This window comes from Pseudopodoces humilis, chromosome 5 (genome assembly GCF_049639895.1).
Source record: "Pseudopodoces humilis isolate 2021_Gansu_Grassland_sample_001 chromosome 5, ASM4963989v1, whole genome shotgun sequence".
NCBI classification, from domain to species: Eukaryota; Metazoa; Chordata; class Aves; order Passeriformes; family Paridae; genus Pseudopodoces; species Pseudopodoces humilis.
In genome coordinates this window covers 33,894,824-33,918,695 of record NC_142204.1, presented here as the reverse complement: position 1 = coordinate 33,918,695, position 23,872 = coordinate 33,894,824, and the positions used below count along the sequence as shown (strand labels likewise).

At 37.0% G+C, this 23,872-nt stretch overlaps 1 protein-coding gene across 4 annotated transcripts in view; it reads left to right on the top strand.

The window, feature by feature from the left end:
- METTL25 (methyltransferase like 25) overlaps positions 1-23,872 on the top strand; it is a 44,724-nt gene that overhangs the window by 17,785 nt on the left and 3,067 nt on the right. For all 4 annotated transcript variants that reach the window (XM_014248827.2, XM_088055330.1, XM_088055331.1 and 1 more), the window contains 4 exons: positions 7,652-7,746; positions 10,184-10,213; positions 11,300-11,373; positions 13,442-13,535. In XM_014248827.2, coding sequence (XP_014104302.2) covers positions 7,652-7,746; positions 10,184-10,213; positions 11,300-11,373; positions 13,442-13,535 — 293 coding nt within the window. The remainder of the gene's footprint in view (positions 1-7,651; positions 7,747-10,183; positions 10,214-11,299; positions 11,374-13,441; positions 13,536-23,872) is intronic.

The window sequence follows — 23,872 nt, the reverse complement described above, 5'->3', positions numbered from 1 at the left end:
GAGCCCAAAGAAGCACTTCAGATACTCTCATAAGTGCTAAAAATGGAGAATAATCACATCCCTTAATCTGCAGGGTTCACTGTCTAACTTCAGATTGCTATCAATTTTCTGCCTATTTTAGAGTCCACCCATCTGAGTCATATCTTTCCATTTTGTCTATAAAGATGCTAAGGAAAGCTTGCTGCATTACTTCATATAATTAAGATAAACTATGACTCTGCTGTCCCTTGTTCATGGAACCAGTCACTGCATCACAGAGGGTAATAGTTTGTCAGTGCCTGATGAATTCCTGCCCGCTAGTGTCGACCTTCTTCTCATTCTTCATGGGCCTGGGCATGGTTTCCAGGAAAATGTGCTCCATAAACTTGTTGTGACTGAGCTTATTCAGGTGAAGATGAGTGTGATTTTCACCTGTTTCCTATAATCAGGATGGACATGACCTGTCAAAGATGATAGTGTATGGTCTTCATGGGACACCAGTGAGTTATGTGATCCTGAAATGCATCCCATCTGGCCACGTGCAGTTGTGTATTTCCAGTTGGCTTGTGTGGTATTTCAGCCAATATAATCTCTACTGTAGATAGTCCTTCATTTGCCCAGGCTCTGACACTGAACTCAGGAAAGCTACTGGCTACTCTAGGCATCAATCAGAGATTGCAGAGACATGTGCATGCTTTAGATGGAGAGACCAATTTGAATATTAGGAAGCAAGTTTAGAGCTACATCTCTGCAGTGATGGATAGCTCTTCCTAAGAAGCAAAGAGAATTGGGCAGAATTTGCTCCAACACAGGAAATTACTTACTCATTTGAAATCAGTCTAGTAAGCAAGGACTTGCCTGTGAGGACATGGTGGGAAGTTCTGTTCTAAAGCATTCTACAGTCATTTTATCTTGACTAAATAGCTTCGAAGTTTTTTGAAGTCTGTTTTAAAAATGTTATTTGTCCTCTATAAAAGCTTTTTTATTTTCCTGAGGTATGCATCCTTAAAGTCAAGGTTGTGGCAAGTCCACCTCAAAGCTCTTGCCCCCAAAGTAGCACATTTTCCATCTTTGGTGTTTCTTTAATGTAAACTCAGAGGGTTGTTATAATAAGCTCAGTTGAAGCAGAGGAGCCACCTCAAACAGGAGCTGCGATGGACTTCTGGTTTCAGAACTTGGTATAGCTGGAGAGCATGTTCTTTGGCACTTAAGATTTAATACCAAGTCAAGTGAAAATTACTCTTTCACTTCATATTAACTGGAATTAACTGATATTCATAGGAATAAAATTTACTAGTATCAACAGAATGTTACTATTTGGTGTTTGTTGGGCTACTGAATTACTTTGGTTATCACAAGTTTGGGCTTGGTTTTTTTTTGTTTCTGAGATGACTTCAGAAATGCATTACATTTCTCACATACTCTAAAAATAGTACAGATATTGCAAGATTGGCTGAATGAATTTGCTGTTGGACCTGCTGTGAATTCTTTGGAAGCATTTCTGATGAAAGTAGGTGCCAACAGTCAGAATCTTGAATAATAATGCAATCAGTATACAGTATCCTTCTATGTGTCTATAAATAAACAATTAATTTTGAAATTTTGGTAATGGGACCACATTTCCAATTGTGCTGGGAATAATTTTGAACTGTTAAGATCATGAAAGCCTTTGCTTTGATTTATTAGTAACTAAAACAACCAGGAGGTGCTGTGTAATATTAAATTTCAACTCAATTTTAAAAAGTTGAAGTCAATGTCTTTTAACACCTGTCTTTAAATTTCACTGCTCATAAGCAGTATGAAATTCTAAGTATCAGTTAATAAGGAATAATATGACAGCTCTTGAAAAATTCTAAGTAGTGTTGCTTTGGGTCTCCCTAAGGAGAATTGTCTGTTTATGTAGAGATTCTTGTATGGATAAAATATATGCAGCCATTAATATAATTGATTCCTTTGGGGGTTTTCTTCTCTGTTACTGCATTGGGTAGTCAATTACATCAGAGTAGAAAGGATTTTACTATTTATTAGAGACATTTTACATAAACCTATTTACATAGTGCACCATTATGTCAGTTTTTCTGGGGAAAAAATCAGTTTGCTAATGATTTTTAGGTTAAAACAGACTCTGTGCCTCTGTTCAGGAGATATTCTTAGGATTCTTGGGAGCTGTTTTATCTTACATTCAGCTAACACATTTTTGGGGCAGTGTACCAGCTGGTCTGTGGTTATCCATTAACAGAGAAGAACTGAAAACTTAACATATTTTTAAAAAATATTTTACTTTCCTTGAAAAGGAATTGGAGTTTCTGTGTTCTAATTCTCTGCTTTCCATCTTCTTTACCACCAAATATTTCAGTACCAGTCTAGAAACCAGTGAAATTCTTCAGTATTATATCCTCCATTTTGAGGAAAAAACACACAAATGTTTCTTTTGCTCTGGAGCTGCTGTTAAGACTCACCAGAGACAGGGTTACTGAGGTTCTTTTTTAATATATCCTATGGGGCAGATTAGAGTGAAAAGAATGATAGGTGCATGTGTGTATATATATATATATATATATATATATATATATATATATATATATGTATGTATAAATATGTGTTTGTGTGTGGTGGTATGTATATTTTAGAGCAATTTGGTTGCAATGGAAATGTAGCCATTTTGGTTATTATCTATAATAATATGACATTATAAAAGCATGAAAATATCACTGAAGAAAATTGATAAGGAAAAGAAAGAAATTAGAAGAGTAGCTAGTGGAGAGGAAAGGTATCACTACACATTATTTTTGCACTTCAGGAGCACTTTGCATTTCAGATGTCCCATGGTTAAAGTGATGGTCGCAGTCTTGATCCGTCAGGGGTGGGGGAAGCCGTGAAACAAACGCTTCAAGGGTTAATACATGCTCAGGATCAGGTGGGAAAGCCCAGGTACCTCCCCTGAAGGGGGGAAGTTTTAACCCTTTGGACCATGTGCAGTCCTCAGCACATGTGGTCACAGCACTAAGCCTGACAGAGTTCAAGAAGTGTTTGGGCAGTGCTCTCAGGAACATGGTGTGATCCTTGAGGATGGTGCTCTGAAGGGCTACGAGGTGATCTTGATGATCCATTGGATCCCTTCCAATTCAGCATAATCTTTGATTCTGTAATTTGAAATAAGAGATGGGTGTAGTTTTATAGATACTTTCAGTGATAGCTATCTGATAGAAGCTCTTTTTGAGGTTGGCTTTAGCAATACAAAACATAAACTCCAGGTTGTGTAAGCATTGCCAAAGTCAGGTCACTGGTGGGTAGAGGAGTTCTAGAGCTCTACAGGAAGCTGTGGAAAGTAGCTTCTCAATAAGGCACTCTGGAAGAAGTCAGCAAAGCTTTTGCAAAATGAACTTTGACTATTAAAAGCTGTTGAACATAACAAAGGGAACCAGAAGAGTTGCAAAGGGTAGTCAAAATTCACAGACAGAATTTTATCAGACTTGTGAAACTTGGCAAAGCCTTGAGTAAGGTGAATTCGGAGGACAAATACTCTGAAACTGAATTTTCTGAAGGATTACTTACACAAGCATAATGGCTTTGTATCACTCCATCCCAGTCAAATATGAAAGATTACTCACTGTTTCAGGGTATTAGAGTACAGATGATTTATGTGTAGCCTAGTTATATTTTCAAAAATATTCCACAGCCAATATCTTAAAATAGCTACCACTGATACCATGGCAACACAGGAAAACACTTCCAAGCAACAGATCAAAAAGCTTAATTTCCTTCCCAAGGCATCTTTAGATATTGCTGCATAGGGAAGCTTACTATGTATTTGTGACACAGCTAACTAGTCACTAAAGCCCAGATGTTTTTTATAAAAATTGATTCTGAAGAAAATATGAAACTTGAAAAAATACTAACAAGGTAAGCTTTACAGATGTTAAATGAAAGTATTACCTATTGAAGTTATTATGGTACTTTTCATTAATAAATGTAGCAAGAATATATTGAAACCTGAAACCATCTTACATTTGTATTTTTCTCATGTGTACAAAGTATAAGGTTAGAATTGAGAATGCCAAAGTTTTAATGCACATACTTAAAACATACTCTAGGTTTGGGTTTTGGAAATTATTTTGGTGGCAGCTGATTCTGTTTTCTGGAATTAGAAGGCATTTTTCTTCCCCAGTGCCCCTTGCTTTCCCCAGCAAAATCCTGCTTAGTCAGGGGACTTTTTTTGAAAAATACAAATTCAAGGAACAGTGAATTACATGGCCAAGGAAGATTTAGTCTACCCCATGAAGGAAAAAGGCAGTTTAGTAGTTATCTATTTCATTTTGAATAACAGAAGTAGACTAAAAATCTACAGTGTTGTGGAAGATAGAGGCTATGGAGGACCTGAAAAAACTTATTTGTGTTTTAGTACTACTTTGATGAAGTTCACAATATATACAAAGAGACAAAGTAGGGTGTATGTGAAAAAAAATGACTAGGGTAATAGATTAATTCCCACTGAAAAATCTCAGAAGGAAAAATGCCATTTCAATCCATTGAATTACATAATCAGCCAAAAGCAGCCATTAGGTTTAGGGTTGGGGTTCAGAGATTCCCACAAAGCCTGCAGCTCCAGGGACACCAGGGCTGGAAAAGGCATGCCAAGGGGAATACGACGCGACACCAGCTTTGCCGCCTCCACACCTTTCTGATCTGGCTTATCCCATGGAACTCAAGTCAGTTAATATAATAACTTAAGTCAGTTATTTTCCCAGTAATGTTAAAGGTTGTTGGTCCCATTGTTTTGTAATGACAATATTTTACTGTAAAGCTTTGTGAAGTAAAATTTGAATATTAGCACACTAAAAATTGTAGTATTCTTAAAGATGAGAATCTATGAACAGCCTAATACTAAAGGTATTGGAGAAGTTCATCCCATTCTCTTGAACTTCCTTGTCATCATTTGTGCAGAGTTAGCAACTGTGAAAAGGACTTTACCTTTATCTTACTTTTATTGCCTTATATTTTTTTTTATAAATACTATATCGATTTAAAAAATGCTGATGTTTTGTTGCGATATTTGCAGCATTTCATTTAATGTGTGATTCAGTCTTTCTTAGAAGTTAGCTTAGAGGTAAAGTCCTTGCTATTTAACTAATATCTTCTGATATTAAACACCAGCTTAGCTTCAGTTCTGCTCATTGAATGATTACCTAAAATTCCCTATTTTGTTAACTGCTCATAGAAGGAATTCTGTCTGATTGGCTACTCTACTGAATTATAACGTGATTGCTTCATGTGCTGTTGAACACTTGAGCTGTTTCCTGTGAAATGTTCCATGGAGTACTTAAAATGTACTTAAAATGTTTCTTGAATGTTTTTTGAGATTTATACAGTTTAGAACAGCTGTTGTGTTGTTATAGAGGCACAATAAGGTAGTGAGCTATATAATATTAAGTGTATCTGAAGTAGTTGGAGGCATTAAAATAATTTCTAGTTTTTTAAAATGTAGCTTGTAAATATATGAACTTTGTAGCAATATATTAATCCTAAAATTTTTAAAAGTGTACTTGAGAGCAGACTGAATGTGAAATAATAAATAGAATTTAAAGCAATATTGTAGATGTGTGGTCAACTTTTGATATATACAAAAAATTCTTTCCAACTTAAAGTATTAATTTCCCTTTTTCTCCTACTTTACAGTTTCAATAATTTAAATGAAGATGGTGCTTTGAGTGATAATCTTTTTCAAAGATTGTGAGAATTATGCATGAGTACTGTGCACTGATATTGAGATTGTAGCTGACAGGGTAGTAACTTCAACTTGAATGAATGATTAGTTTGCCTGGAGGACAGGGCATAAATTAGAAGGGATTTGCTTGAAAAGATCAAGTATTTCATCTTTCTAAATCAGTTTGCAAATTTTCATTTTGAAATATTTTAACATACGTATTAGAAAGACATATTAGTGAGAATCATACAATAGGAACCATGTCAGTTGTCGCTGTTGGACACAAAATAAGTCACACAGACACAGCTCAAGGTGTGCTGAAAGGAAAGAGAAACTTTATTTCTTCTCTCAGAATTTATAGGTTTCTGACCACGGCCAGGGATTGGATAGTCAGGATAACAGCTTCCCAAATACACTGGCCCTGAGAGATGTCCATCAGAAGATGTGTATCAGAAAGAATGTATACAAATCTATGTTTACAGTTACTGTCCTGGGAAAGTCTTTAGAAGCTATGTCAACAAGATCAAAAAGCTGAGTTTTCAGGGCGACAGTCAGTCTTTGTTTTCTTTGCAAAATAAACATATTTAATAACTTCTTACTGCCATCCCTGCAGTAGAAATATTCATGTATTCCATGTACTCCATAATTAGACTTGAAGTTAATTAATATTTTAGATCTTGTCATGAGGCACTTACAAATTCTTGGTACATTCCTAGTGCTGAAACCAATTGCAGTCTGTTTGATCAAATTTCATCTTTATTTCTAAATAATTTTCTTCCTCTTTCTGCTTGCAATCCATAATTAAAATCCTATTCTTAAATCACAGTTCTCAAACCAGTATTCAACCCCTAAGAGCCTCTGGTGTTCCTCAGGGCTAAAAGGAGAGCAAAGGGTGAGGTTGCCTGCACAGGATTCTTGCCTGCTTGCTGTAATTTTCTAGTGGTCATCTGAGACTGGGCACTTCTTCCAAAAAGGCAAAGGCTGTCACAAGTTTTGTGGTTGGTTCTTTATAGTTTTTTTCTTTTTCTTTGCTTAACTTTTATAGAATGAATTCAACTTACATGTATGTAACTCCAATTGTTGGTAAATTTTCTGCTGTCCCCTCTTTTTAACCCCATTACATGATTTATTCTGAAATATGCCCCAGTCACCTTCCTGTGCTAAAAAGCCAGGATCTCAGCCAAATTGTGTTTTTTTTTAAAGAAAGCAGTAATTCTTATTCACCATTCTAAAAAATCAGCTGACAATGTGTTAATGAGGACTCTAAACATTTAGTTTGTGTACATTTAGAACTGAGTATTAAGAACATCTATAAAGTACTTTCTGTGCTTCAGTTTTCCCATATTTGCATTAGTGTTAAACATGAATAATTTTCTTGTTATTCAAAATACAAATGATACTGAAACTGAGCACAGATTGTGATGCAAATGCTTCTTGGTGTTTTGAAGAAATAGCAAGAGCCTTTGCAGCTGCTCTTTTCTGGAAAACAGACATTCTGCCTCACAGCAGAATGGTCTTTAAAAACTAGAATAAACAAATACACATTGTTCTGTGTGATGTCTGAAAGACATTTGGGATAGAATAAGGAGACAATGAGAAGTGGTAATGAAGCTCTTCTGCATGGAATGACTGCTTGGCCTACATCTTGTGATTCGTGGAGTAGTGTAGGTTACCATGAGTATTTGCAGACTTTTCTCTTGTCCCTTTGACTGTTTTTTCAGTGGATTTATGCAAAGGACACTCACTTAAAATTGTTTCTGTAAATGTGAAATTATCAGAAATTCAGCATAAACCAAAAACATCTGTTAAAGAGAAAGCATGTTTTTTGTAGGACTACCATGAGTTTTGGTACTGGGTGAGAACAGTTAAGTGTTTCTGCTACATTACCTACTGTTCATCTTGCTCCATCCATTGAGTACTCTGTAAGTGGAAAAGCTGTGCCTTTTTTTTTTTCCCTCCTTGTTGCAGAATGCCAGGACCAAGTCTGGGGATTTCCCATGTGCCAGTACTTGAAGGACAAAGGCTGGTGCTGTGGTCGCAATGCTAGGATGTCAGCATGCTTGGTATGATTCCCCTCCCTTTCTTTTTCCTACAGAGAGCTTTGTCCAGATGTTACAGGATTCATTGTTTTTGGCTTCTGATCCTGAAGCCATGACTTTAATCCAAGAATCTACAGAATAACATCATTAATGTTGTAAGCATGATGAATTATATCTAAAAAAAACAGTATTGACCTTCCAGCTTTATATATTTTATGCTTACCGAAGGCATGAAAAAATGCGTATTGACAGAAATGTACTTTAAGAGTGGACAGAAAGGCCAAAACTTTGCTGAAACCTAAACAAGGTAGCCCCTCAGGATAATAGTTCTTGGCCTAGGACTTTGGTAGAAACAAGGTAATTGTAGAAGGATTGCAATCAGTAACTCCCCCAATGCCTTCATGATTCATAATATTGAATGTTCTAGCTGTTTAAAACCTGAACAACCCTGCCTATTCAAAAAACTAAAGGAGCTCTAAAATCCACGTGGCTTAAGAATCTGGAAGCATCTTTTTAACATTGCACTAAGAGATGAAGTACTTTTAAAGACAGCCTCATCAAGATAGGATGATGAGCTGTTGTCTAATTTGAAAAAACAGGTACTGAAAATTCTGACCACTGTTTCAGTTAGAAGACTACTATTCCTTCCCTCTATTAATTTTAAATTTATGGTATCCAAATAAATCACATCAGGTTCTGGCTATGCTCTGCTGCTAGCTCTGTACCTCCATTACAGAGAAGACAGACTAAAGATTCAGTGTGGACTAATGTATTGAGGTTATGTAAACTTGAACTACCATGATAATTAATTGCTATCAGGAGAAAATGTAAGAGGACAGTTGTTAGGATCCATAAGGCTTAAATGTGTTACCCTCGGCAAAGTAAAAGAAAAGAATTGTTCATTTTAGAGATGTAGCTGTAAACTTAGCAGAAGAAAAGTGCTTTCTAAAGGGATTTGCCTTTTCTCTTGTTCTTGTCAGTGTCATACAATACCCGTCCTTCCTCAGCTGACACATTAGCTGTTTCCTATTCCATTTCTTTTGGACAGAAAAAGGTTGGGCTGTTTTTCAGCAATGGTAGGAAGATAAATTTTGTAAGCAAATGACCCCCAAGAGAATACTGATCATGCTATATATATCTATTTTAGATGTCTCAGAAATCACAGAAATTTGGCAATTAAAAAACCTTTTGTTTGAATATTCACAAAAGGCAGAGTTCTCCTGTGTAACTAGATACTTCTCCTGTTTATAATCATCTATGTGCATTTTTCATGACTAGGATTTTCCTTGCCATGTAGGATGTACAAGGGAGCCAGCACAGAGCCACTAAGCACCCTCATTTCTTGGGCTAATGGCTGGTTAGCAGGAGGTCTGCTGAGCATGGACACTGAGTTCAAATTGGTTGAATTGCCAAGAGCCAGAGGTGTTGGACAGGAGTTACAGTTCCAGAGCCTTACAATATGTCCTGGAACCCATACCATCTCCTCAGCAGCAGCAGATAGCTGCTGTTATGAGAGCTTGTGCAGCAAAAGGCAAACCTGATAGCTGGCCAAAGCCATGAGTGGAGGAACTGCAGCTATGTGGACTGTGTTTGAAGAACAGTGTGAAATACAAGATTAGTTCTATAATAAGGAGAAAGAAGAGTGGGTGATTGTGTAACATGCAGTCTTATTTACTACAGTGAAGTTTGGGACTAAGGGTGATAATAATCTGTAAATGGCAAGGGATTTTTTGTTTGCTACCTGATTTGGTGTAGTATCAGATAATCAGATACTGAGGTTTTGTCTTCATTTCTACTACAATCTTCAAAACTCTTGAAATTTTTGTAGGCACATTATTGTTTTAACTGTGAAAGAATATTGCATGTTTCTAATTATTTGTCATACTTTGTCGCTATGCATCATAAAAATCAAGTAGTCTCATATCTACATCAGCATTTATAGTATGAAGACTCTAGTGAAAAATAACGCACAGTATTTTAAACTGCAATCTCTCTTAAGGTACTTTATTTGCCTGCAGCAGTTCTGTTTATCTGAGTACTAGTGATTAAAACTAATATTGTCCATTGAACTAGTATTTACTTTTAAATGATTAAATATGCAAAGTGAATCATTTGTATTTCAGTAGAAACAGATTCAAGAAAAATTCATTTGTTTTTAGCACTTTCACAAAAAGTAATCCTCTGAAATTCTTGTGCAATAGACAGAAAAACAAGCAAATTTTTCATGGATCTGTTTCCACACAGTTGGATGTCATTGCTTCTCCCATGAAGAAACCAAAATAACAGGAGTAGCTGCTTATGAGTGCCTAAAGGTATTAACACTTTAAAGTGTGCAAGCTCATGTTATTTCACACCATTAATCTTTTAAAATGTCATCTCCTCTGACTTTTATACCATGTGTTTATAAAATGTTATGATAAAGAATAAACATATCAGCAATTTAATTTCTTGACTCTTAAAGGCTTTGGAGCGAGTTGCAGTTGGCCAAATGGTAAGTAATACTGTTTATTTTAGCCATTCTACGATAAAATGCGTTTTCCCCCCCTTGAATGTTCTTAATCCATGGCCTTTTACTGAACTTCTGCATATCTGGAATCTGAAATACTGGTCTACACTATGTCAAATCCGGATAGATAGCATGTGTCATCATGAAATCACATATTTATTGCTGTGGTTGTACTTAGTCAATCTGTTTTCTTTGACAATTAAGAGTCTGAGAAAAAAAAGCACAACTTAAAATCTAAGTCATTAAACTACCCATCCTAACTTCCTTTGCTATCTTTCAGCTAATACATAAATTCAGTGCAAATGTCCTTCTGATATCCCTGGTTTGGATCACTCTATCGCAATGTTTTATCCAACTAGTGTAAAAATAGGCATTGTTATGACAAAAGCTTGAACCTGTTAGAAACATCGTCATTCTCCTTTTTGATCCCTGTAGATTTTTTCCCTGTGAATATTTTGAATTATTGTTATGCAAGTTATCCTTAAGGGATGGTGGGCACCAACTGTGCAAGTATTTAAAGGGCCAGGCTGAGAGACTTTCCATATTCAGTAAGCCCACTGACCCCAGCAGTCTTTTTCTGTGAATTTTTAATTGGCAGTCATTAGCTGGTTTTATGCAAACATATTTTCCATAGACAAATATGTGAAATTTTTAGTACTTTTTTTTTGAGCACAGTACTTTCTGCGTGATTCAGACTACAGTCTGACCATAGATGATTCAGCTAGGTAATTTCTCCTTTTGTCTTCAAAACAACTTAGATAATTGTTATTTATTTTGCATATTAGAATTTGGATCATGAACAGTGCTTTTTTCTCTGTTGTCTTTCTTTCCATCAAGAGAGTCTGGGTTTGTTTTTCTTTTCTTGCATTTATGGTTGTGTTAGAATCTGACTTAAAAACGTAATTTTAACTGGATGCAAGAACATTAGTAAATTGTCTTCTTAAATCTGGTATGACTGATTGTAAAGTATAGAACTCAATAAATAGTTAAGGAAGCCAGTACTGGTTTTGTTGCTCTGATCTTAATTTCAGTGCCAACTTTAAATCCTTGCTGTTGTAAAATTTTTTGCAGCTGCCTACAGAATCACTGTTTTATCGAGCTGTTCTTCAGGTTATTATAGAAGAAATTTATGGTGTCACCAAAAGGTAGGAAGCTCTGCATTCACATAATAACAACCAGAGATTGATCTGATTCTCTTCCACCTCTGTGTTGTAGAGAATGTTTTGGAAAGCAGAAGGATGTAGGAATCGGTCTCATCAGGTTGTATATACACATTGGTATTAAAATGCAAGATAGATTTGCTCATCCTAAATCCATGTCACAAATGTATTGTCCTTCCTTTACCTGTAGCTGAAACAGGCCCTCTTTGGTACTGGGTAAAGCGCATCTTCACCTGAGAATTCTCAGCAAATGCACTGAAAAGTCAGTGGCAGTCCTGGCAGTCCCTGTCATGCAGAGATCCTGGGAGCTTTGATACTGCAGAAGGAAGAAGGCTTTTCTGTTTGTCCTGAGAAAAACTTCTGACAGCTTGATGGCCGTCATGGCTCCAAAGAGCTTACTCACTGCCTGTGCCTACACTAGCAAGTGCTGCTTTCTTGTAGGAATGGGATTTGAAGAGCTGCTGTTGAGGACCTGACATCTACATTATTCTCTTCTGTGGTTGCAGTTGGATTACATTTTATCTTAGTCTGTGGGATGTATGCCTGTTAGAACTTGGAGCACATCCAGAAGCACACCTACCAGTTTAATTTAGTTTGAAAATAACCCATTTTTTGAGCTCTGATACTATTTCATGGTGTGAGCCAAGGCATGAGAGGTAGGGAAAACCAGAAAATTCACTTCAGAAGTCTACTCTGATCTAAAATAAGTACTTAATGCAAATACCCTTAAAACTTACTAGATGTAGAGTCTGACAGATTACCTACCCTTCAGAAGGTCAAATTCCTGAAAGAAGAAACGGTTCTGTATTTTAAAATTGCATAAAATATTACACAAAAAGTCATGGCTGCTAAATTGTAAAGAAAAGAAAAACTGTGAGGTAGATTTTTCATGTTTTGAAGGAAGTATAATTTGGAGGAAATAATTAAGATTATATGTCCGTAATGAGCACAATGGCTCCCTTGGCAAGACCTTTCTCACCCCCATTTTTTTTTCTGAGCATGACATTAAATGCCCATATTCCTAGGAATGACATAACAACATAATCATTAACTGATTTTCAGACTGTATCAGCCTAAATGTTTAGGCGCATCTGAATATTAAATATGAAAACAAAAATGATTCTCAATGAGTGAGGGTCCTTGACACCTAAACAGCATTAGAACTGCATTGAAATCCTTTGAACTCTGTTGACCTCAGATATTAGTTCTGGGTTTTAGATAAGGAGATACATTTTGCTAAGAATAAAGAGGGAGAAAAGTTCGAAACTAATACACTTCTATTCAATTTTTCACTGGGAGGGTAAGGGGAGAGTGTATTTCTTATTATATAATTCAGTACCTGAATATTTAACTCCTACCCTGCACATCTAGAGGAGAAATAATGTTAGACTCAGTCAAGAAAGTGAATTCAGACTAAAAAGAAAATTTGTGTGTTGTTTCTCCAAGATATTTTAAGCACAGACAAGTGGTCTGCTAGGATTCATTCTTCCTTTGTGCATTATTTTAACATATGTTTTGAAACAACAAAACACATTTTTGTCTGGCTTAAAATGCAAGCTATTGAATTTTGAACGGGACAGAATTCTGGCATCATTTAATGAAATAAAAATTGAAAGGATAAGAACACCAGGTGACAAGCAAAAGTGACATTTGCTCAGTCCAGTGGTTGGTGTTAAATAAATTACAGCAGAATTATGTTAGATTATGGAAATAATATAGAAGTATGGAAGGAAATATCTGTCTATGGAAATAATAGTTTCATCATTCATAAAAGGAAAAAAAAAAATTACTTAAGAAATTAAAAAGAAACTTCAACTATCTCTCAAAATTTTAGGTAAAGTAATAACCGTATTATAACCATAATACAGTTACACAGTTGCTGTGTCTAGAAGTTGCTTCAAGTGGTAGCTAGTTTTACGTGGAAGGGGGAAAAAAGAAAGTTCTTGCCAACTTGGCAGTAGTAGCCATCCAACTGATTTATTTCTTTTGTTAAAAACACATGAATTTCTGTTATTGGATATGTAAAAGCTACACCTGAGTACTGTATTTGCAGTGATCGACATGTTGGAAAAACCTTCTCCAAATCATCCTCCTTCGTAGATTATGTCAGACGATCTCTGAAAAAGCTGGAACTGGATGATTCAAAGGTGAGTCACTAATTAGTGACTATATGAAATTGTTATATCCATATAAGTTCTTAAGTCAGCACCACAATGCAATGTTTGAGCCATTGACTTGATTTATGTCATATATTGCTGTATGAATATTATATTTGAAGACTTCATACCTTTAAATTAGTAAATGTTAAGGAAATATATTAAGATATTAAATCACTTTGTTAGACAGAGAAAAAGAAGTAAATATAAAGTAGAGATTTAAAATCTTTTGGAGATTTTATTTATGTTCTTGAGTCTTGTCTTATTCGTAGTCCTACAACTGCTCAATTGGTCAACAGATGGCAACATAGCATTAGGCATGGAATATGACTGTGTGAAGATCACAACCTTGTTGTGAGAACAAGTTGAGCAGAGGAGACACTAGAGAGTACTAGACAGATTGTTAACAAATTAAGTACAATCAAAGGAAAAGTGGGAGTGTAAGCATGTAAAATATTTAAGCTAAATGTTGTTGCAGCCCTTGGTAAAGTAATGTTTAAAACCTGTAGTCAAAATGTCAAATGACTTAAAATTTGCCAGGCGCATCAAAGCATAAACTAGGAGAAACAGGCAAAATCAAATAAGCAAGTAAATTCAAATGACATTGGAATCATCTTGACAGCATTAGGAAAAGGACTTATGCCTGAAGTCTGCTTCATTTTAAAAGGATTGTATTTAATTCCGTAGTTAGCAGATCACATCTAGCAAATGTAGTTACCTGTTTGCTTTTCTGTATGAATAGGCACTAACAAGATGCATTCACCTCAGCTAGAAATAAAATTACATCTTTCTTCATGTGTGTACAATCACCCAAAAGTAATAGTGGATTGTTTGTGTAATAATCAATTCACAAGATGTTTTCTTTAAAACCAGTAAGAATAGAAAGTTTGTTTCAATAGGTCTGATTTTAGATATGTTGTCTTTTGCTAAGAAGGGTCTGGACAAATGCAAGTTGCCCTGAGACAAAGATGTCTGTCAACACTACTTCAAGCTGCACATTTATGTGGCTGCTGAAGACCTGATTCAAGTAAATGCTCACTTTTGCTCATGTTTCTCCTCATTTTATGTGCAGCTGGCTGCATACTGAAGACTGGATTTTATGCTGATGTAAACAATATTATTTTTTATTTCCCAGCTATATTGAAATCTGCAGCAGCACAAAACCAGTGCTATTTTCATACTACTGAGAGGAAAGTTGTTACTGCTCCCTTAACAGTGGTTCTGACCCTGCAGTTTTCATGGTGGAGTCAGCACTGTATCTACACAATATTGAAGAATGTGTTAAATGCCTTACTTCAGGAAAAAAAAAATACTTATGTAGCTAGAAATGTGATAAAGCCTAAACATTTGCTCTGAAAGATAACAAAAATCAAGGAGAAATTTATGTGGAATTTGTTTTTTTAGTTCTATTTAGAAATGAACAAAAGAGCAGCTGTACTGCATAGACCAAATGTCTGCTTTGTCTCTGGCAGTGGACAAAAACTGATGCGATGAATATAAGGTGGGAGTAAGCATATATGAAACATACTTCTAGAATAATCCAAAATGTTCTTGTCATTCACAAAAAAAAAGGGAGGCAATCATTGTCTTAATGCATAAATATATTTAGGTTATATTAAAAAGCAGCTAAAACTTAGTGACACAGTATAATACAACCAGAGAACTATGAGAAACAATTGTTTCCATATGGGTCTCTGTTTTACATGTGCAAAGATATTTTCTAAAATACAGAAGTCAAGAAATTGCGAGTCTCCAGTCTTTTACTAGGCTTATCAGAATATTAAAAAGAATTTCATCTCTGTATGATAATAAAAGTACTGGAAAGGAAAATAGAGGGGTAGAGGCGCTGTTTTTAGGAGTCCCTGCCAGAGTTTGGTAGCTTGTTCATGTATGGTAAAATCTTGAATGGTTTTTATCACTGGAGCTGAATCTGTACTGTGGGATGTAAACACTCCTCCAAACTTAATGGTTTATGATAAGCATCACAGCTGCTTCCTTTATACACACCAATACCTCTGTTTCTGATCAAAAGGTAGCTCTGGGGCAATCTGGTCATTTTCCAGTCTGGACAATTGTGGAGGCAGGATAAAGAGTGCAAGTATATAAAACACCTAACCTGCCTTGATACTCATTTTTGTAAGTGTGTGCCTTTTGCTAACTATTACCCTAATGAAGACTCATCAGGTGTAATTATCCAAATAGTAAGGTTGTTTTGGCTGTTGATTTTAATTAAAGATAAGTTCTTGAATCTTGCCAATAATTCATGTGAAGAAACCCCTCTGCTTCTTTCCTTTGTGAAATAGATGTGAAGTTTTTGCTTATGTGAAGCAAGAATTGACTCTTTATGAAAAGAGTCTCAATCAAAAATGAGTTAGAGTGAAACAGCATAGTAAAATAGTTTTTCTACGAAAAATAAAAGGCATTTATCAATAACCTAGCATCACTCATTGTTAAGAATTGCTGTTCAAGCACTGAAGTTTCCTATTAAGTGAGCCAAAATAATTTCCTCCATTCATGGTGTTTCTTTTTAGTGTGGAAGAGCCTGTCAATTAAACACTTAGATGCAAATGAAATAATTTTTTCTGCCTTTTGGTACAGGACCATTCCCTTCACACATCTTTTCATCTCAGTAGTAAAAATGAGGTATAAACCACAACTGAATTTCTGACAAAACATTCTCATTCTGTGAGGGCAGAGAAAGGTCTTTTAGTGTAAGCATGCTGCTTCACAAGTGGGGTTATATTGCTTCTAGCTTCAGAATTAATGGAATTGTTCTGTGGGCTGTGGATCATAAAATGATAGAAGGGATGTTAATGATCATCTAGTTCAAACCCCCCTGCTGTGGGCAGGGATACCTTTCACCAGGTTGCTGAAAGCCTCATCCAGTCTTGCTTTGAACATTACCAGGGATGGGGCATTCACAGCTTCTCTGAACAACCTGTGCCAGTGTCTCATACCCCCATAGTGAAGAATTTCTTCCTTATGTAATCTGAACCTGTCCTCAGTCATTTTGTCCTGTCACTATATGCCCTTGTGAAAAGTACTTCTCCAGTTCTCTTGCAGGTGCCCTTTAGGTACTGGGAGGTCCTTTAAGGTCTCCTCAGAGTCTTCGTTTCTCCAGGCTGTGCAGCCCCAGCACTCTTAGCCTGCTGGCCACAACTCTTTTAATGTGGCCATTCAGCGAATTCCTTATCCACCGAGTGGTCTCCAGTTTAGAGACGAGGATGTCACGTGGGATAATGTGAAATGTTTTGCACAAGTCCAGGTAACAATGTCAGTTGCTCTTTCCTTATCTACCAATTCTGTAACCCCTTCATAGAAGGCCACCTGATTTGAAGGCACAGTTAGCCATTAATGAAGCTGTGTTGGCTGCCAACAGTCAACTCTTTATTTTCTGTGTGCCTTAGCATAGTTTTCAGGAGGATCTGATGCATGATCTTAGGCATCAAGGAACCTGTAGTTCCCCAGGCCTTCAGTTTTTTTTCCTTTTTGAAAATGAGTTACGGATTGTGTTCCTTTTTTCCATGGGAACTTCGCTAGGCTGACATGACTTCTCAAATATGCTGGATAGTGGCTTAGCAACTTCATCTGCCAGTTCCTTCAGGACCTACAGATGCATCTCATCAGTTCCTATGAACTTGTGCATCTTCAGGCTCCTAAGATGTTCTTGAGCCTGATCTTCTCCTACAAGGAGCAGTTCTTCATTTAGTCAGTCCCTGCCTTTGCCTTCTGCACTGGTGTGGCTGAAACATTTGCTGGTGAAGACTCAGTCAAAAAAGTTGTTGAGTATCTTAGCATTCTCCGTAAGCTGTGTAACCAGTCTCTGGTTCTGGAGAGCACACACATACCTATAGAAGCTTCTTGCTCTTGATGTCAGTCAAGTTTAATTCTCTGAGAGCTTTATCTTTCCTAACCTGATTCCTGGCTGCTCGGACAATATCTCTGTATTCCTCCCAGGCTACCTTGCTTCCACTCTTGGTAGGCTTCCTTTTTATTGTTTAGTTTGGCCAGAAGATCATTGTTCATCCATACTGACCTCATGGTATTTTTTACTTCCTCTTTAAACTTGGAGAAGGTAGCCCTTGAGTATTAACCAGCTTTTACTGGCCTTTTCCCTCCAGGGCTTTATGCCATGGTACTCTGTCAAGCTAATCGCAGAAGTCTGGTCTCCTGAAGTCCAGGATAATGAGTTTGCTGTGTGCTCTCCTTGCTGCCCCAAGGACCATGAATTCCACCACTCCATGGTCACTGCAGCCCAGGATTCCCCTTGAGCTTCACATTCCCCACCAGGCACTCTTTATTGCTGAGAACTGAGAGCATTGGCTTCCCTGTCTCAAGGGAAGAAGTTCTCATTGATGCATTCCAGGAACCTCCTGGGTTGCTTATGCCCTGCTGTGTTGTCCCTCCAGCAGATACTGGTGTGGTTGAAGTGCCCCATGAGGACAAGGGCTTGTGAAAAGCTGCTCCTTTGTGCTTGTAGAAGGCCATATCTAGAGATCCCTGCACAGGGCTGCAGTAATTGCTCTGGATACATACCAAAGCAGTATTTTGTTCCTGATTGTTTTCTTTGTCGTAGTTCACTCTCTTTCTATAGATTCTGCGTTGTACAGACAGAGCGTTAAGGTTCACATAGATTTTGGAGAAATTCTTTTTATCGCAAGATTTCTTTTCCCTTTTATTCATGTTTTACCTAATTGACGTGGACAGGGGACCCTCTTTTGGGAGAATGGAGCATTCATCCCTGCCATCTCTCCTGGAGTAGCTGGCCCCTCTGATACTTGTTAGCCTTTTTTGCTTTCAAGCAGCGAGAGCAATTCCTTCCTCTTCAGCTCAGAACATGTTCCAGCTGTTTGTAGCTGCTTTGCAAATGCATTTAAAATGAAGCCTCTTTATTAACACATCTGATTGCTGCTTAAGGCAGTAAGTGCTACAAATAGCATTGCCATGGTAAAATCTCCTTATATAAGTATTTATGTATTTCTAGAGTTTTTAAGAAAGAAAACTCAAAACTCTTTTTGTTTTCTGGTGTCCTGTTCTTCCTGGGGTAGATTAGCAAAAGATCTTTCACTGGGGCTAGCTTAAGGTGATTAAATGAAGAAAGTGCTTACAAAGCTAAGGCCTGGATGTGTGTCTGACAGCCTTTGGGATCTATTGACTTGGTGCTTTTGAAAAATCCAGACTATTTAATTTTAGTGTTAAAGCTGGTAGACAATACTGAAATCAGAATTTGAGCAAAAATACTTTTTTTTTCCACTAATTGCTTATTTTTTATCAGACAAGTTCAGGGGTTTTTTACATTTGATAAAGGAGATGGGTTACTCTTAGCTTAGTATAGACTGTCCTTGACTTTTAAATCCTCCTCAGCAGTCACTAGTGGAATATCATAAAATGCAGTTTGCAAATGAAGAGAGACAACACGAAGCTTACTGTGTGTCTTAATTTTCTCTTGCTTTAAAAAGTGTTGAAAAGCCACTCACTTAAGACTGGGAAACTGTCAGTAGTGGAATTGTGTAATACATTAAGACATTAACTAACCTGAATATATGCAGCTGTACTGAGAACTAAAATGAATTTTTGCAGAAATTGGAAAAGAGGGACTTCTAGCCTGAGATTTTTCATTATCTTAATGTCTACCCCACAGCCAGCGTCAGGGATATCCTGAAATGACAGTGAATATCTGAAACTGGTTGGTCTTTGCTAAGAATATTTGTAATTTGATATGTTTTATTGTGTTCAGCCACTGGGCAAACATGGAGCCAAAGCCAAAACAATACTCTTCACTTTCCCGTGAATCCTGAAACAGCAATTAACTGAGACTAAGCAGTTAAAAAATGAAGGTAGTACATGGATTTACACACTTAATGCATTTTACGATTGTTGAAGAGTTGACTTCCTTCACTGTTTTCTTGGACAGAAGGAATTTAATCTCACAGACTTCCTGTTTCCTTTGTTAGTTAGGGAAGTACTAAATGATGGCTCGGGTAACACTTGCATAGCACTCTATAAAGTATAAGCACATAATGCTGTCTTTAAGCATAACTGTTTTTCACATAGACAAAATACTATCCCAGTTACAGTACTGTAGCATTTTACTCTGATGAAGAGTCCTAAGAGATGTGACTTGTATATCAATTAAGCATAATTATAAATAATATAGATTGCATTCATTTGAAATGCATTTTAAACAAAGTTCTAAATAAACTTAATCCACTCAGTAGTTTCATTATCTGTTTTACATTATTTTACAATATGTAACATTGCATTATTTTTAACTACCTTAGTCATGGAAAAGTTGTAAAATTTCCTCTTCAGTATGTTCTCCCCAATGTTTTGAACTGATCTAAGACTCTGCTCTGCTAGAAGGATTGCCTCACAGTTTTCTTGTAGTTTCATCAGTGTTCATGATCACGCTGGTACAAGGAGAGAGAGGAAACATGGAATTGTGCAGTCAGTGCAGGAAGAAGCAGTCCCTTTGAGATAGCAAAGAGGAATCGCATCTAACAGACTGTAGAATAGCATCCTTAGACTGTCTCTTCTGTCGAGGGCATGTGTAGCATTGGACAGTAAGAGTGACTTTCGTTCAGTGAAAGTACTCTTAGTCTAGGAAAGGATACAGCTCTGAAAAAATGCTCTCTGAAGAAACATGAAGTGTGGCATCAGGAATTGCCTCACACCTTGTGCCTGAGTGTTTGCTTTTCAGCCTGTGCTGTATCAGTGTGCCTTGGACTACAGTCCAAGCTGGTTGTGCTCAGGTGTGTGGTATCTCACGTGCTCTCAGAGCTCTCACCATGTTCAAAATGGATCAGCCAGTCCTATGGCTCACGTTTAGTGCCATCTCCATCATATTATATTTATGATATATATGGTATATTATATATGGTATTGTAACAACTAAGTCACTGGAGACTTTGCTAGCTCCTCTTGCTTGTTTCAGTTGTTTGAGTGCCCACATCCATCCTCAAAGAAATCAGTTCAAAATAAAGCTTGCACCACCATCACAGTACAAAGAGATAAGGTCCTTTTGTTGGCAACCTGATAAAGACCAGGAGACATTGTAGCTGTATCAGGAAAGAAATACTGGCCAAAATGAAATGAAGGTCACTTGAATGTCAATAACATAAGTTAGATCTTTGAGTGCGGAGTCATTATTAAGACAAATGCATGTATTTGAGTTTTTTCATGTTCATAGTCTCAATGTCAAAATGTAAGCAAAAAGTTCAGTGCATATATATGATGAATTTTTTTGCATACACAAGTGACTGACAACGCAGAGTACAGTTGCTTGGATAACTTCAGTGGCCTGAATGGGGCTTGCTTTGCATGTGGAAGTACAATTCTTCTTCAGAAATGGCAAGAGTAAACTACTCCTACTTCACCCTGGAAGGAGAGCTGAAGGTTGTGTTAGGTACTGAAGGCAGGTGGAAAGCTGTTGCAGTTTCAGACAAAGCCAATGTTATTTGGGTTTTAGATGTCTTCCAGTAAATTGAACACACAGCTAACTACCATTTTTGTGCCCTTCTCTACCAATGCTTTTCAGACAGACACTTTTGCTCTTTTCCAGCTGAGCTGTTTCACTGAATTGGTTCACTCACCAAACCTTTATCTGAGGCACAGTTTGGAACAGTACCTGATCTATCCATGACAGCAGGATGTGTTCTGTCAAAATGTGTAATAAGGCAGGGAAGGAATGGAAAAGCACATACTTGTATATGGTGGAGACATTTTTGACCTACTTTTTATTTACCAAACATTTCACAGCTTGTTTTCTTTTAATTTGAATGTTTTGTCTTGGAAAATGGAGAACATAAAGGGAGCAAAAGCAGAAAGGTTTCAAGATCACATTTTTCCAAATATAGATCTTTGTATTTTAATTCCAAATAGCCTGTAATTTCAAAAATCCATTATACTAAAACCCTATTAATACTGAGTTGAAATGAAAAGCTTACAGGGCAGAGGTTAAATAAACTCTTTTGTTTATTTCATGACTGATATATTTTAATTGGTTTGACTGTTTAGAGGGGAAGAGAAAAACAAAAAGAACTCTGAAATATTTGCACAGCTTTACAGAAAATAAAATAGCAATAAGACCAAAAAAATTCTTGTTAGTCCACTTTAGTACTGCTGGATAAATTACTCAACTTTGCCTTTGCAGTAGGGAAAATGTACTTAATAAATTAAAAAAATATGACTGAAATACCACAAAAGGTTTTTTTCTGATCTCTTGTTTTAAAGCAGAGTTAGAATTATGCATCATTCCTGAAAATAATATTTGTCAGATCTTCTAAAAGCTTCCTGTGATGGAGACTGACAGCCTTGCCAGTCCTTAATTAACCTCTAAGAGAAAATGTTCAAGTTTTGACTGACTTTTTTTTTCTTTTTTTTTTTCTTTTTTTTTTCCTGCAATTCAAGCCCATTAGTTCTTGCCCTATCACACAGTGAACAAACTGTTCCCTACTTCTTAGTGATAGCCTTGTAAAAACTGTTATTATCCCCACTCTCAATTTTGTCTCATTTAGCCTGATCAGTTCCAGTTCTCTGAGTCTTTCCTCACAGGTCATGTTTTCTAGATTTCTGATCTATTTTCCCCTCTCAGGGCTTTTTCAGACAGTTCATTTCTTTCTTTGAAATCTGATGCCCAAAAATTGATACAGTATTCCAGCTAGAGCTTTTCTTCTGCCAGAGTTGAAGGATTACTTCCTGCACTTTGCAGGCTGCTCTCCCATACATGTCACAGAATGGTGATTGCTTTTTTTTGCAGTAGCACAACTGTGGCTCTCACGCAGCTTATGATCTGCTCTGTCTTCCAGACTGTCATTTGGTGCTCCCCGTCCTGAACAGCTGATTATTTCTGCCTGAGCCTAGTCCCTTCTGCTTTCCTGTACAGCATTTCAAACTTCTTCTCTAAGAAATGCTCCAGTTTCTGAAAGTTATTTTAAGTTCTGGCAATGCCTTCCTGTTGCACATTTGCAGACTTGGCTAATGTGGTTTCTGTTCTATTGTCTGAATATTTAATGAAAATACTGCATTCCATAATGGACCTCCAGTCAGCAGGTTGTTCCAGTTGCTCAAAGACTCATTAGGAGCCACTCTCTGGTTATGGTAATTCAAACAGTTCTCACTCACTTTTTAGTACTTTAATCTGAAGCTTGTTTCCTAAATTTGCTTATAAAATTATTATGGGAAATGTTATCAAAAATCTCTTTGAAATCAAAATATGTGTGAATCAGTTGTTTTTCTCTGTCGTGGATCCTTTTATCCTTACAAGTGAAGTAAACTGACTTGTGATTTATTCTTGATGACTTTGTGTTATTACTCATTTGCTTATCTTTCAGTGGTTTTAAATTCTTTATTTGTTCCACTTTTTCAGTGCATTGAACCTGAACTTTCTGGTCTATAATAAAAGACATATCTGCTATCTGTCTGACATACTCTCTTTGAGAACTTCTCAGTGACAACGAGTAATAGTTCTGAGGTCACTTCAGTCCTTTCTTGGCTGTCCCAGGATAAAGTTTATAATACTCACTTGATTGGAAAACTTATATATTTTTTAAATATTTCCTGGTTTGTTTACCTGTTTTAGACAGATTTTACTTCTTTGCAACTGTATTAGCCGCATGCTCTCAGATGATTCTTCTAATAAAATGTGCAAACATTTATTAAGCATCTTAGCTTTCCTAGTCTTTTGTCATAGAGTCATAGAAGCATTTAGGCTGAAAAAGACTTCTAAGGGCAGCAATTCCAACCATTAACTCAGCACTGCAAGTCTACCACCAAACCGTGTCCCTCAGCACGACATCAACACATCTGGCAGAACCGTTACTTTTCTGCTGAGTTTGGACCCTTTCATTCCATAGCCATGACAGAACTGCCATACTGCAAAACTCCCAGTACTGCATAAGTGCATCAGGCTGTTTCAGCTCTGCTCTTCTCAGCAGCAATAATGCTACAAACCTACTTCCCACTTCTTTGGCGTGTTCCTTACGTGACCAGTTCAAGTGTCTTGTTCAGTGTCCAGGACTGTGGTCAGCAGAGCAGACACATCATGACCTTCAAAAGCCAGGAGATGTGGTGGTCTGGCTGCCCTATAGAGAACATGTGAAGAGCAGTCATGGTCACAGCTGCAGCAGCTGCTCTGCTGCACTGTCCAGCAAGGGCTGAAAAGGCTTGGCCAAGTTCCTGAACTGCCTGTGTATCAAATTCAGCCCCAAATTGCAGCATTTGCAGTCATGGTGGCAGTGCTGGCAGACTCACATCAGGTGACTGGGAAGAGAGGGAACATGAAGTAGTTCAAAGTCAGTAGAGAAAGTTCTGTTTTAAAGATGGGTAAT